This window comes from Chelonia mydas, chromosome 17 (assembly GCF_015237465.2).
Source record: "Chelonia mydas isolate rCheMyd1 chromosome 17, rCheMyd1.pri.v2, whole genome shotgun sequence".
Classification (NCBI taxonomy): domain Eukaryota; kingdom Metazoa; phylum Chordata; order Testudines; family Cheloniidae; genus Chelonia; species Chelonia mydas.
In genome coordinates this window covers 2,638,732-2,652,864 of record NC_051257.2, presented here as the reverse complement: position 1 = coordinate 2,652,864, position 14,133 = coordinate 2,638,732, and the positions used below count along the sequence as shown (strand labels likewise).

Sequence of the window (14,133 nt, the reverse complement as noted above, 5' to 3'; positions counted from 1 at the left end):
CTTTGACAACTTTGAATGAAAGGTGTTATAAGTCTAAATATTACTGTTCATTTGACATTGTTACCATTATCATCACTTAGCTGTTTCCCTCAATCAGTACCCATGGCAAACACTGTCTTAATGTTTTCTCTAACAGGTGGTGTGGGTGACTGCCACGTTCCCTTACATCATACTCTTTATCCTGTTAGTACGAGGGGCCACATTGCCTGGAGCCTGGAGGGGGGTTGTCTTCTACCTGAAGCCTGACTGGCAGAAACTCCTGGCCACTGAGGTAAGGAACTTGTTGTAAAGTGGCAATTGATTTCAGCCTGTAAACTTGTATACTTAAATCTCTCCTTTTCAGAACAAGGCAACTCCAATTCTTTTAAATCTTTGTAAAAAGTTTTTTGCAGTTGTAACAATTATGCAAGATAGAGATAACCAAGCTGTTACTGCTTCTGGTCTTACTCTGCTAGCTAACCTTAATCTAAACTAGTGGATACCCTGTAGCTCTGCTGACTGCTGGATGACCAGCAGATGTTGGAATGGGCTAAATCACCTTTAATGGAGTCCACTATCAGGTGGCTGGACTCACTGCCTGGATTTCAGAATTGTGAATATTGCCACCATCGAAAAAACTCAAGCCATCGGCCCTGTGTCAAGCTGTGGCAGATGAGCCCGAAGAGATCCTCCTTTCCAGACAAGTGGTGCTTGACTCAGGTGGAAATCTCCCACATACTCCACGCAGACATGGACAGCAGGAAGACTATCAGACTCAACACACTAAGCTTGATGAAGTGATGACAGCTGGGCAGGTGTGAATGTGTGGGGAGAGGGAATACACTACACAGTCCTACAAATACTACCAACTTTAGGAGAGAGGGCAGGTATGGGGATGAGACCATAATAAAACAAAACAACATGTCAACCCAGTGTCTGATTTAGATTTGAACCCGTGTGGAAGAGGTAATCAGTCCATCAGGCTGTTGACTGTGTTTGCTTCACTACACGTGAAAGTCGCTAATGGGGAGGGAGATGGAAAAAACCCAAAGCAATAAATACAACAAATACAAAGATTAAAAACTCTAATGTTTGTGAGTCTGCAGCTTCCCAGCTGATATGGAGAGTTTTCAATGAAGAGGAAATGAAGAGATAAAGCATCATCTCCAATAAGGAACCACGTCTTCCTAAAAGCAATAAAGGACATTGGTATTGTATTGAATATATCTGAAGTGAGGACAGCAGATTGCAATCTGTGCGCCGGCTGGCAGCAGAGCTCTATCCAGGGGAGGTGCAGGCTAGTCACACAGAAGGAGTATGTTAGAAATGAGCTGCAGTGAACTCCATGTTGCAATCAAGAGGGAATAAAGGAACCAGGACTTTTCCTTTCAGGGATGGAACAGAGATCAACAGTTTGGAGATGCCACTCAGTAAGACTCCGGCCAGTGTAGCACAGTGTTTTTGTAACCAGGTCATCACACTTTTATCTGACATAGCTACAAAATGGTTGAGTTGTGTTCACACAGCTGGAGTTGCACCCACACCACCAAATGTATTTGGATCAATGCAGGGAGCAATCACACAGTGATTTAGCCCAGAGGACATGCGCCCAGACACACACATGGGGCAATCCACTCCAGATGTCCTTCTGCACAGAGACCCTGGAGGAAGGAAGACAGGCCAAACCCATTACAAAGGCACAGTTACAATGCAAAAACAATGTGCTACAGGAAGACTGCCATCTGTCAGCCTAGGATACTGTCAAGGGTGAAACACTGATAGCTGCCACAGTTAATGAATATTTACTGTGTTGTGTATAGAAATGTGGTAGCATGTCACCCATGGTGACCTTCTCGAAGGATAAATCCTAACTATGCCACAAGTGAAAATAAGTATGATGGCCTCACTGGGTATTTGCCTCTGTCATAAAACTACAAAAGTATTTGTCACACTTCAGCACAAAATCTTTGATCCATGTAACAAGCTCTTAATAAAATGTTTGTTAAGATAGGACTAGACTATATACAGGCTGTTGAATCTAATTCGTAGCACCAGTGGACTGTAGAGTGGCATTTGCTCTATGTTTAACACCATCTTTTCTTGATCCTCTGCCTCTTACATTTTTCAGGTCTGGGTGGACGCTGCAGCTCAGATTTTCTTCTCTCTAGGTCCAGGTTTTGGGGTCCTACTAGCTTTTGCCAGCTACAACAAATTCCACAACAACTGCTACCAGTGAGTTCCACCTCAGTGTAAGAAATAGTCAATAAAAGGACAGTGTTAGAATGTAAACAGTTTATGTATTTTTTTAAAAAATGAGAAATGTAACGCTGGTGAAAGTTGCCAGGTTGTCAGTCCTGTAGGGTGAATTCTATCTGCAGAACAGGTACATTCCCTTTAGCATCAGAGCAATCTTCCCTCACATCACACCCAGCCAATGTGCCTCGCTTCAAGGCAAGTTGGGAGTTTGCTTTCCATGTCTAGTCAATTATTATTATTTATTATTGTCTTGTGGCAGCACCCAGGAGCCCCAGTTGCGGACCAGGACCCTCTTGTGGTAGGCTCTGTACAAATATGGAACAAAAAGATGGTCCCTCCCCAAACAGTTTATAACCCATGTAATTCTTGATCTCTGCTGAAACTGCCCATAAGGGGGCCAATTACTTGTAGAGGTGAGGCTGTGATGCGGACACCTGTCCAACAGGATCTGGACTAAATCCACCACTGAACAGCCATCAGATTGTAACAATATTTAGTTACTGCAGCCAGATCAGCTATAACTTGGTAAAGGGCTCCGTGGGTTGTTTCCTTATTTTCTTAAGGATGTTTATTATGTCCTGTGAAATGAAACCTGCAAATCATCATTCTCTCTAAAGCTATTACTATATCATTCTGAATCCAGTATTAATTAGATTGGTGTGATGTGTCTGGTATGCAGCCAAACAGACAGCCGAACAGATGTTGAATGAAATGTCTGAAGTTCTTCCTTAGACATATAAGACACAACAATTCAAAACTCTATCCAAAAGAGAACCAATATATCAACAGACAAATCAGTAGTACCCCAGTTTGCTGGGCATAAAGGAGAGACATACCTTGTCTCATTCCAAGACAAAACAGGACATCAACAGGGCTGGGGTACAACCTTTACATGTCCTTTAGAGATTCAGGCTGCATCATACTGGTAACTGCTAAATGGATACTATCAATGGATCTGGGAGCATGGTCTGTGATAATCTCAAAATGTTTTAAAAACTACCAGTACATATCAGTCCAATGATCATTTCACCAGTGAAATGCAGCTGCCTTTGGGGTAAAACATAGCAGACAGGTGGACAAACAGGAGGGCAGGAGAAAACGTAGCTAAGGACACCAAGGCAAAGCCTTACTACTCTTCTGAAAAATGCTATGTGATTTTTGCATCCATGCAAAGACAGAACCTTAATTTTCCTGAGGTCTTTCCCAACAGATCCTCACATATTAAAATATATGAATGAGTATTTATATACCCTGGAAGGTTGAAGGGCTGTATTGAAACGTGCTCCCAGGTGGTCTAGATAGTTCAAAATCAATACTGTGCCTTCTGGCAATACACCATTCTTTCTGGCAGATGTTCGCTCTCTGAGATTCATTGGGTTTTCTCTTCCAGGGATGCACTGGTTACCAGTACTGTGAACTGCATGACTAGTTTTGTGTCTGGATTTGTCATTTTCACTGTGCTTGGATATATGGCTGAAATGAGGAATGAAGAGGTGTCGGAGGTTGCTAAAGATACTGGTAGGGGAACTTATTCTATTGCTGTCTTAAATTTCCTCTGAAGTTTCGATAGAACTTGTTTGATTACATTCCAGGTGGGGAGATATTCTTACCACACAAACATGACCATGTAATCCATTTAAAATTCAGGATCAGGGGAAAGACCCTGGCCTGGACAAACACTCCAAACTACACATAATGTTTTGTATATACTATGATTAATCATACTGCTTTATGACTATCATAAAACAGTGAGCAGCATACGGTGTGCTACACAGCTCCAAAATGGTTCTACAAAGATAAAAGAATGTAGAAATCATGTTATATGTCACCTAGTGACCCTTACTGTGACTACACTTTGTAACACTCCCCTGTGGACAAAGGCATTTCCAGGTGTGAGTGAAATGGTCCGTCTTTTTCAGAGCAGTAGGACTGACCTGTAATAACCACCTGTTCTCCCTCTTGGTACCAGGGCCCAGCCTTCTCTTCATTACCTACGCAGAGGCCATTGCAAACATGCCCGCTTCGACCTTTTTTGCCATCATATTTTTCTTGATGTTAATCACTCTGGGATTAGACAGCACGGTGAGTGGGTATCATTAGTGAGAGGGGCCCTGAATGGATGGATGAAGTTAAGCATTTGGAATTTTTCCAGCATGTTCCAAAATAAATCTGCAGAATTAAATGTAAACTCTTCTTTTGATAATAGAGCAACTTTACTAATACTCTGAGGTCCTTGGATGAAGGGTGCTAAATAAGTGCAAAATGCATTGCAAACATTCGTTAATCTTCATAACCCCTGGGTCACAAAATAGTATTTATTATCCCTATTTCGAAGCTGGGGAAACTGAGGCACAACACGATTAAATGATTTCCCCAGTCACACAGTAAGTCAATGGCAAAGCTGGGAACAGAACCCAGAATATTCAACTTCTAGAACCCTGCTTTTAACCAGCAGGTGATGCCCGCTCTCTTCTTATATATTGGAAGCATTTAATTACCTGTCAACATGCAAGTCAGTGACATGTTTCTGGGATTTTTCACAGGTAACAGGATTTAGAAGGTGGGAACAGAAGGTGGATTTCTCAAAGTGGGGCAAGGTGCTATAAAGATTTTGCCACATGAGCCACACAGTTATTGCAGATTAAGGACCAAATTCAATCCAAAATCAACTCCATTGACTTCATAGTCTTGGCTATAATGAGCCATTTACTTATTGTTATTTATTATTTGTAATATGGTAGTTGCCGTTATGTGCTAGGCACTTCCCACACATATGAGACAAAATCCCTGTCCTAAAGAGATCAAGATGAAGACATGATGGAGATGTTTCCAGAGCAGTCATCTCAAGCCTATCACACTCAGATACATGCCAAAGGTTCATTGTCCTAATTGTATCTTATGGTATGTCCACACTTAAAACACTATAGCAGCACAGCTGTAGTGCTTCAGTGTAGACACTCACTACAGTGAGCCGAGGGGTTCTCCCATTGCTGCGGGTAATCCATCTCCCTAACAGATGGTAGCTAGGTTGACAGAAGCACTGGCTAGGGTTAGGTTGGCATAGTTCTGGCTTTCAGAGGCTGTGGATTTTTCAAATGTCTGAGAGATGCAGCTATGCCAATGTACGTTTTCACTGTACAGCAGTTGTGGGGTGTGTGTGGGGAATGCAGGGTGGGTAGGATGCTTTCTTTCTTTCTATGACTCTTTGCTGTGCTTTTCAGTTTGCAGGACTGGAGGGGGTGATCACTGCAGTGCTGGATGAATTTCCACACGTCTGGGGCAAGCGCAGGGAATGGTTTGTCCTTGGTCTGATCATTACTTGCTTCCTGGGGTCATTAACAACTCTGACATTTGTAAGTACCTCACCCAACATTGTGAACCTTGCTTATTGGCAGTAGGCTCTAGCTGATATCTGCAGGAGGGAAGTGTTTCCCAAACAGAATCTCAAGGAGTCTCATCAAATATGTGAAATCCTATTAGTCCAATTGAGAGGAGTTGTTTTCCTTATGGGGTTGGAGACTGTCGGTGGAATGAATGTGAGCAGTCGTGCTCATGAAGGAATCTGACAATGTTGTAACTTGACAAAGTTTCAGTGTACAGTACATAATAAACCACACAAATACTGCTCAGGCTGGTAGCATACCACTACGCAGTTCATTCCAGCTGATTAACCCTTCAAACCTTCACCCAAAATCCCAGCTTTTACAAAATTAAAAATTATCAGTTTAATTTTCAAAGGGTTAGAAATAAATTTCAAATCAAGAAAAGGATGGATACAAAATCCAGTTCTAGAAACTACCATAAATGGAATTTAGTGAACTGGAGTCCAGAAGCTCCTGGCACTGGATAATGGCTCATATGTGAATCTACAGCACTTACTTACTCCTTCTTTCATACAGGCCAAATATTGTCCTAAGTTACACCTATGCAACCTCTGTCTAGTCACTGGGGTTTCACCGCTGTAACAGGAGAACAAATTGGTCAGCTTTTGTAAAAGATGTGGGGGAAAAATTCACTGGCTTTTACATTCCACTGCTTGTTTTATGAGAAATTCCCTCCTGGTTTAAAGCATTTACAAAGAGCCAGGTTCCTGTAGAACACACAACTCTCTTTTCTTGTAGCTGAGTCCAGATCCAGGAGGAAAGAATAGAACGTAATGCTGCCTTTGTTTCCTGCTCAGTAACTAATGCTCAGGGACAGAGAAGGAAGTTGCCATCAAAGGAGGGCACGGAAAAGCACAGATCCCATCGGATTAGCTCATTAAAATCCAACTAGAAATGCGTGCCGCTTCCCTTTCAGTTTTTCTGCATGACCGTTCTATTGGCAAAGGATGATCACAGGAAGTTAAAGCAAGAGTACTGGACAAGTCATTAGTACTGTCAAGTATTACTCAAGGCCAGAGCAGGCAGCAAGTGATGGGATAGAGTGAATTTTGCATGGATGAATGCTGTCTTTCCAAATGAGGAGAGTATATGACGAGTAGTACAAAACTTCTATTCTGGTGACTTTGGCTAATCAGTACCACAATCTCTTTTCTAGGGTGGTGCATACGTAGTGAAGCTGTTTGAAGAATATGCTACAGGCCCTGCTGTCCTAACAGTGGTGTTTCTGGAATCCATTGCGGTGGCCTGGTTCTATGGTAAGATTGTTCCCGCACTTACAACCCATGCCGACCAGACTCCCTGGCATTTGCCGAATAGCGTTTCTGCCAGCTTTGTGGACAGGGGTACTGATGTCACATAGCAAAAGCAATTTACAGATTACTGAATCTGAAAACAATGTTACCAATTACTTTGTCATGTAAGCACAGTACAATTTTGATCTCCAAATGGGTTGGGAAACATTGAGTGACTTTGGATAATGGAGGTTTCTGTGTAATGAAAAGGTTGCAGGGACACGACCACACTGTTTTCTGCTGGATGCTAAATGCATTTCCTGGTTATATCAACACTTGAATAACTTTTTTCTCCCTGTCCCTCTACCATCCATTTATTTTCATAGGCGTCAACCAGTTTTGCAGTGACATGAAGGAAATGCTGGGCTTCACTCCAGGCTGGTACTGGCGACTCTGCTGGATAGCAATCAGCCCCATCTTTCTTTTGGTGAGTTCATCTTTCCAGCCCAAGACAGTCAGTTTACTAGTGTAATACCTTAGAGTTCCAGATATGGGATTTTCATTTACATAATATTCACGTTCTACTCTCTAATGCCAGCTTTTGGAAGCCAACAATATTAAATCAGTGAGACTAATCTGATAAAAGCAGCTAGGATTAGTTAGTAGATCAACACTGAGTTTGTTTATCTAAGTAACAAAAAAAAAAAAAAACAATGATGATACTGGAAAACTTTAATAACCTGCAACACAGGACAAGGCTAATTTGATCTTTGCTGCTTTAGATTTATGTCAGTGAAGTAAAATTGTAAAAGGATGCTGATAAAAAGCACAGAAAAAAAGAGAAGTTAAGATAACAGATTTACAAGCTGTTTGATCAGCCACTGCCTGGCAACTTCAGAATACACCTACCCAAACTCTACATCACCAGATAGCATCCTTCATAATCAGAAACTGGTGCCAGCATCCCCACAGCTGATTGGCAAAGTTATTACTAACATTTTTAAACAAAGCCTTCATTCCCTGTTCCAAAATTAGTTCACCCTGTCTTTTATTGTTGCTTGGCTTGGATGCAAGGAGAGTAAGTCAAGATGGAGGTTTATGGAGGCAAACAACACTGCTGGGATGATTAATGTGTGTTTAACTGTTTTCCATTTTATTACCTGTAGACAAAGGAGTAAAAAAAAAAAGCTATAAATAGATGTTTCACCACAAAAATAATTTATACACTACTGTCCTGTCCATGATCCTGAAACAATAAAACTAAATTACATGAAGAGCAATATACTTTCAGTGATGTGATTACTAGGCAAAATTGATATTTACAGTCTCTATGGAAACTAAAATAAGAAAAGCCCAGACGTAGGTTTGGTGGCTCTCTATGGTAATTTTAAACATCTAGTGCCGGGTATCCTCTGATGTAATTCTGTGAAAACTAAGTTAGGATGCTTCCCAAAACAGTCACTAACATTAATTTTGCAATGTACCAGTTTAATACTTCAGCACCTTAGGTTTGACTTCAATGAGAACTGGAAGCACTGAGCATCTCACAGGGTCGGATCCAATAAGCTTTAGCATAAAACGGGAACGTTGCCATTTTAGTATTAGAGTAAGAAGAAAAACATATAAATCCAAGAACTATCGATTTCTACAAGTCAATCTGAGGTACCAGGGATCACAATGATTTCTGGCCTATAATCAACACAAAAGCTGGTAAGTAATCTCTCAATCATACAGCATCTGCAGGCTCCTGACAATGAATCAAGCACTGGAGAAGACTGCCAAATGCAATGAGTTGCTGCTGTAGATAGTGGAAATTCCTCTATTTGGTGTTAAGGAAGAGTATTAGAACTACTTGAAGAAAAACTAGACATTCCATGTGACCTCAAAGAATTCTTGAAACATTTATACAACTAGTACAATACTATTTAAGCTTAACAAACATGGAGTTACACAAGAAAACACTCTCTTATCTTCAACTTTTCACCATCTGCCTGGAGAAAACATGCAAAAAGCTGGACTCTGAAGAAAAGTGCATAAAGATAAAAATGGTACATGAACCACTTCAAATTTGCAGGTGACATCTTTGTTTAGCCCCTGAAAGAACTTGAAGCAATAACCTGAGAAAGGAACACAAAAAGCAAGGAATATAGATGTGTGTTAAATATACACAATATAAACATTTTCTAATGAAATTGTGGAAGAGGAGAAAAAAAAATCACACTAGATCAGAATAAATTATAAACTTCTATAGAGCATGTGTGTGCCAAGTGGTGCATAGCATTCCAAACCAGCACAACAATAAAAGGGAGAGAGGAATCAAAGTTGGATGAATCCTCTGGAAGGGTAAACAGTGTCTTCAAGAAAAAATTCTCTCACCCCTATTCATTACTAGACCTAATTATTGGCTATGGGATTCTGGATCACACTGGATTCAAATGGAATTTTTTTGACCATTCTATCTTAAAATTCAGTAGAATTTTAGAATTGGTATTCAAACATACAATACGAGATCAGATCTGTGGTCCATTTATACATCTAAGGGCTAATATGATCCTTGGATGTATAAACAGGAAAGTATGGAGGTGATTTTTTACCTCTGTATACAGCATTGATGACGCTGATCATAGAATACTGCATCCAGGTCTGGTATCCACATTCTAAAACAGATATTGAAAAAGTGGAGCGGGTGCAGAAAAGAGCTAGAAAAATTATTCAAGTACTGAAGAAAATACCTTCCACTTAATGAGCACAATCTGTTTAATAAAATAAATAAATAAATAAATAATAAACCATTGAGAGGTGACTTGATTATGATGTGTGAATACCTTCCTGGGCTGAAAATACTGGGTACTAATCGTCCTTTTCGCTCTAATGGAGAAAGGCAGAAGAAGACCCAGTGTCTGGAAGTTAAAGCCAGACAAATTCAGATTGGAAATAAGGTGCACATTTTTTAACAGTGAGGGTGATTAATTATTGGAACAAACTACCAAGGGAAATGTTGTACTCTCTTGCTCTTGCTGTCTTCTAGAAGATATGCTTTAGTCAGTCAAATTATTGGGCTTGACGCAGGCATAACTGCATGAATTTCTCTGCTCTGCAATCTCCCAGAGATCAGACTAGGTGATCTAATGGTCCCTTCTGGCCTAAAAATCTACAACTCTAGTCCAATATCCTGTCTCTATGTTTGGATTCAAGGATACCCAGAACAGGTCATTATGGAATAAATTGTCCATATGAGGAATTTTCTTCCTAATATCTTATCTGTTAAGGTGGCTTATGACCTAAGCATGAGGATTTACATCCTTTCTAATGTAACTGTGGATTTTCTCATTATTCATATAAGTGCTTAATCCTTTTTTGAATCCTGCTATGATATATTGCAGCAGTTGGTCCCAAAGGCTAATTACGTACTACGTAAAAACATTGTGTATTTGTAATATTTTCTTGCATTTTTATTTCAGTTCATCATTTGCAGTTTTATATCCAGCCCTCCTGATCTACGGCTTTTTGATTATAACTATCCCTATTGGACCACTATAGTGGGTTACTGCATAGGAACCTCCTCTGTTATCTGCATTCCAATCTACATGGCTTATCGGTTGATAATCACCCCAGGAACATTTAAAGAGGTATCTGATGTGTTTTATTTGTTCAAGTTCATTTTTGATGGGATGTACTTCCCACCCCACTACCCAGCTGTACATAAGGAGAGGTGGGAAAATACTGCATAGGCACTTAAGACAAAAAGATGGTCTGTAAATGATGCTCCCATATTTGCCAGGTGCTGGATGTATGGATCAGCATTGCAAGAAATACCTCCTTGCCATTAATACAAAGGAATGGTGGGTTATGTATGATAGCAGAGTGCCAGCTCTGCAAATAATTAAGGTTGAGAATTCCTTTCTGTTTAAAGAACAACTCTTCTGAGTGCTCTAAAATCCACACGGTTGTACAGATTGCCTTGAAATTAGCTGTGCCACATGGGATTTGGGGTAGGCTTAGTGATTGAAATTTGGGGTCTTTTGAGCAAGCGGCTCCTAGAATTCAGCTGTCCCCAGGAAATCAGCTTTTCTTAAGGTTGACAGATTCCATCAACTTTTTTTTTTTTACTGAGACCAAAGGCTCAAACCACGGCTCTATATGCTCAAAGGGTCTCAGTCACTCAACATTTACCCCTGCCAGTCCAAGGGACCCACTAACCTTTTGGAGGAGAACACCGAGTGAGTCTGGCTCTTTAGGCAGGTGCATGCTAACACTCACAAGCCAATGGATTACACTATGCACATGTGGACAGAATCCCAAAAGAATTACTAGCCAAGCATGATTCACAGGACCTGTGTGACTCAAGGGGACATTACGGCCACTGAACGTGAGCAACACCTGAGGCACTGTGAATTCAAACCCAATCCATGGTAGAAAGCTGAAATGAAACCTAGGCATGTTGGTATAAACTGCCTCTGTCCAAGGGTGTTTTATTTTTATTTTGGGGAAATGTAATCTGAGTACAGCAAAAACTTCAGAAGGCATTTGTGCTATTTCAAAAAGAAAAGAAATTACACATGTGAATGATTGCTGGGAAAGAAGTGGGATTTAGGAGGCAGAGGAGTGGAAGGAACGAGGGGTTTGGGTCTTCAGGGAGGCAAGGGGGTTATACAGAGAAGGATAAATAAATAGGGGAGGGGTTTCAGGACTCAGGTCAGGGGGAGTGAGTGGGGATTATGGGGAAGTGTGAGGGATGACATGGAGGTGGGTGGCAGGATAAGTGTGAGGAATTAGGGGTGCCTGTCATCCCCACATTCTTCTCTTCTGTGTGTGTGCTGGGAACAGGGGGACCCTGACCCTCTTGGGGTGTCTGAGCTCCTCTCCCTACCCACTTCTCATGTGAACAAGGATCTGTGGGAGCCCTGTCCCTCTGAGGATGCCTTTCCCTGCCTCCCCTCTCTATAGGAATTTGAAGCCCTCCCCCGTCCCTATGTGAAATCTGGGAGGCCCTGTCACGCAGAAAGGGTGTGGGCCCGTCCTTGCCTCCCCCTCTCATTTCACTGAGACCATCCCATTGAGATGAATGGCCCACTTCACACGTCTCAGAGCCTGCTCTGCTTTCGGTTCAGCCTGTGCTGGGAATCTGGCTATAGCAAAGCAGCTGCTGATGATTAATCTCATATCATATTATAGTGGAGCACTGTCCAGTTCTGCCATTGTTAAGATTGTGAAGATGTTTCTGTTTAAAGGTTAATTCTTTTAGGTGCTCTAAAATCCTTGTGCTTCCTCACTCTGTCTTGAAATGTGCTGTGTGCTTTACTGGGGAAGGGTAAACGATCCATATTTGAGAAAAGGATTTCCAAGATACAGCCCCTGGAAACTAACAGGTTTTCTTAAAGTTCACAGATTTCTACCCATTTCCTTGTGCACACCTGGCTTCTCAAGTGCTAGTGGCTTAATGTGACAGGAGGGGAAGGGAGAGGTGGGAATGGTGGCAGAGGGTAGGATACATGTTGTGGGGGATGATGGCAGAGGAGGGTGGAGCAAAAGAGAGCTATACCAATCTTCTCTCATACTTAAAGTTACTGTTCTCCTTGTGTAATAAAACTTGATTTTGGGGCAAGGACGACATCTGAGATTTCTCTCATTGGGCTTTTAGTAACTCCAAACTCCAAATACTTCAAAGCACAACCATTATCCCTATTTCACTGTAACAAGGTGGGGGATGGGAGAGGCACACACCCAGGTATCACACAGCAACATGATGGAGAGAACAGTGGACTGGGAGTCAGAAAACCTGGGCTCTATTCCCACCCCTGCCTCGTGCTTGCTGGGTGACCTTGGCCATATCACTTTGCTGCTCTGTGCCTCAGTTTCCCGATCTGTACAATGGGGATAATGATGTTTCCCTCCTTGGCAAAGTGCTATGAGATCTATTGATGAAAAGCGCAACATAAGAGCAAGGTATTATCATCACCTGGCCACAACTGAATCTCAGCTGCACACCTGCATGATAACTAAAACTGCCTAAATGACCACTAACTCCTACTAACAACATTTCTCTCTGTTAGAAAAAAAATCTAGGAAATTCACTGACAAAAAACTTTGCTAATGGAGAGTTAAGGTTGTCCAGTGGTATCTCATGTCCTTGAACGTTGAGTTCAGCAAAACTCAAAATGTCTGAAAAACAGGAACTGATGTGTTAAGGTACACATCCATGCAACCGTAACTCCCCCTCCTTGGAGCAATGCCTCAGTACATCCATAGCACATGCTCTCACACTGCACAGCACTACACAGGAACTACCTATACATGCCCAACACTGACCCCATCTGCTAAAGTTTTCAACCTCTTCACCCTTATGCACATGATGCCATCTCACACTATGGTTTCACTTACCCGTCATTAAACCCACAGACCACACTCATCTCCCACCTAGATGCTGAGAATTCCCATGGCAAGAGGATCCATGTGCCCCACTGCTACATAACACAGAGCTTAAATAAGGCATACTTGATCTGTCAAGGTACACATGGACCTCTTTCCTTAGATTACACATATGAGGGTTAGAGAGAGGGGCCATACACACACCCAGGGGGACGCCCAGATTGTCTCATATTACAATCACAGCTCTGCCAAACTCTCCAACTAACCCTCCCCTTTCAATACAGCTATACCTAACACAGCGAATGCAGCTAGAGTGCACCCAGACAATTCCCAGGGACTACTGCCAGCTCCAGGGCCACAGACTACAGTTGTGTGGGCGTGAACCTTAACTCTGTATTGCCTGGTATTCAGAAGTCTGAGTTTTACAGAACAATGTTTTTGAAGGGCACAAGGTACCACTGTAACCTTCATTCTGTGTTAGTATTTTTGGTCAGTGAATATTTAAGACGGTTAAGTGTTGAGAATTAGTGTTTGATTGGAATAATATACAGTAGTAAAATGCTTTAAGATCTTGGATGAAAGGCACTATAAATGTGCAAGATAGTAGTAGTAGTACAGTGTGATGAGTTTTGCCAATTACCCTGATTTAATCACAACAAGGTTTATCCTTGCATGGATTACTTCTGAATCTGTTTTGGAAGGGGCAGAGGATGGTAGAAGATATGAACTGCTTTGCTCCAACAAAAAGAAAAGGAGTACTTGTGGCACCTTAGAGACTAACACATTTATTTGAGCATAAGCTTTCGTGAGCTACAGCTCACTTCATCGGATGCATTCAGTGGAAAATACAGTGGAGAGATTTATATACAGAGAGAACATGAAACAATGGGTGTTACCATACACACTGTAACCAG

At 41.6% G+C, this 14,133-nt stretch overlaps 1 protein-coding gene across 3 annotated transcripts in view; it reads left to right on the top strand.

The window, feature by feature from the left end:
• Positions 1-14,133, top strand: part of SLC6A4 (solute carrier family 6 member 4) — a 43,550-nt gene that overhangs the window by 21,362 nt on the left and 8,055 nt on the right. For 2 of the 3 annotated variants that reach the window (XM_043530905.1, XM_007057677.4), the window contains exons 6-13: positions 137-271; positions 2,108-2,211; positions 3,626-3,753; positions 4,205-4,317; positions 5,457-5,588; positions 6,775-6,874; positions 7,237-7,337; positions 10,312-10,479. In XM_043530905.1, the coding sequence (XP_043386840.1) occupies positions 137-271; positions 2,108-2,211; positions 3,626-3,753; positions 4,205-4,317; positions 5,457-5,588; positions 6,775-6,874; positions 7,237-7,337; positions 10,312-10,479 (981 nt within the window). Of the gene's footprint in view, positions 1-136; positions 272-2,107; positions 2,212-3,625; positions 3,754-4,204; positions 4,318-5,456; positions 5,589-6,774; positions 6,875-7,236; positions 7,338-10,311; positions 13,010-14,133 lie in introns of those variants that run through there. The other variant, XM_037880222.2, reaches the window with a different exon arrangement.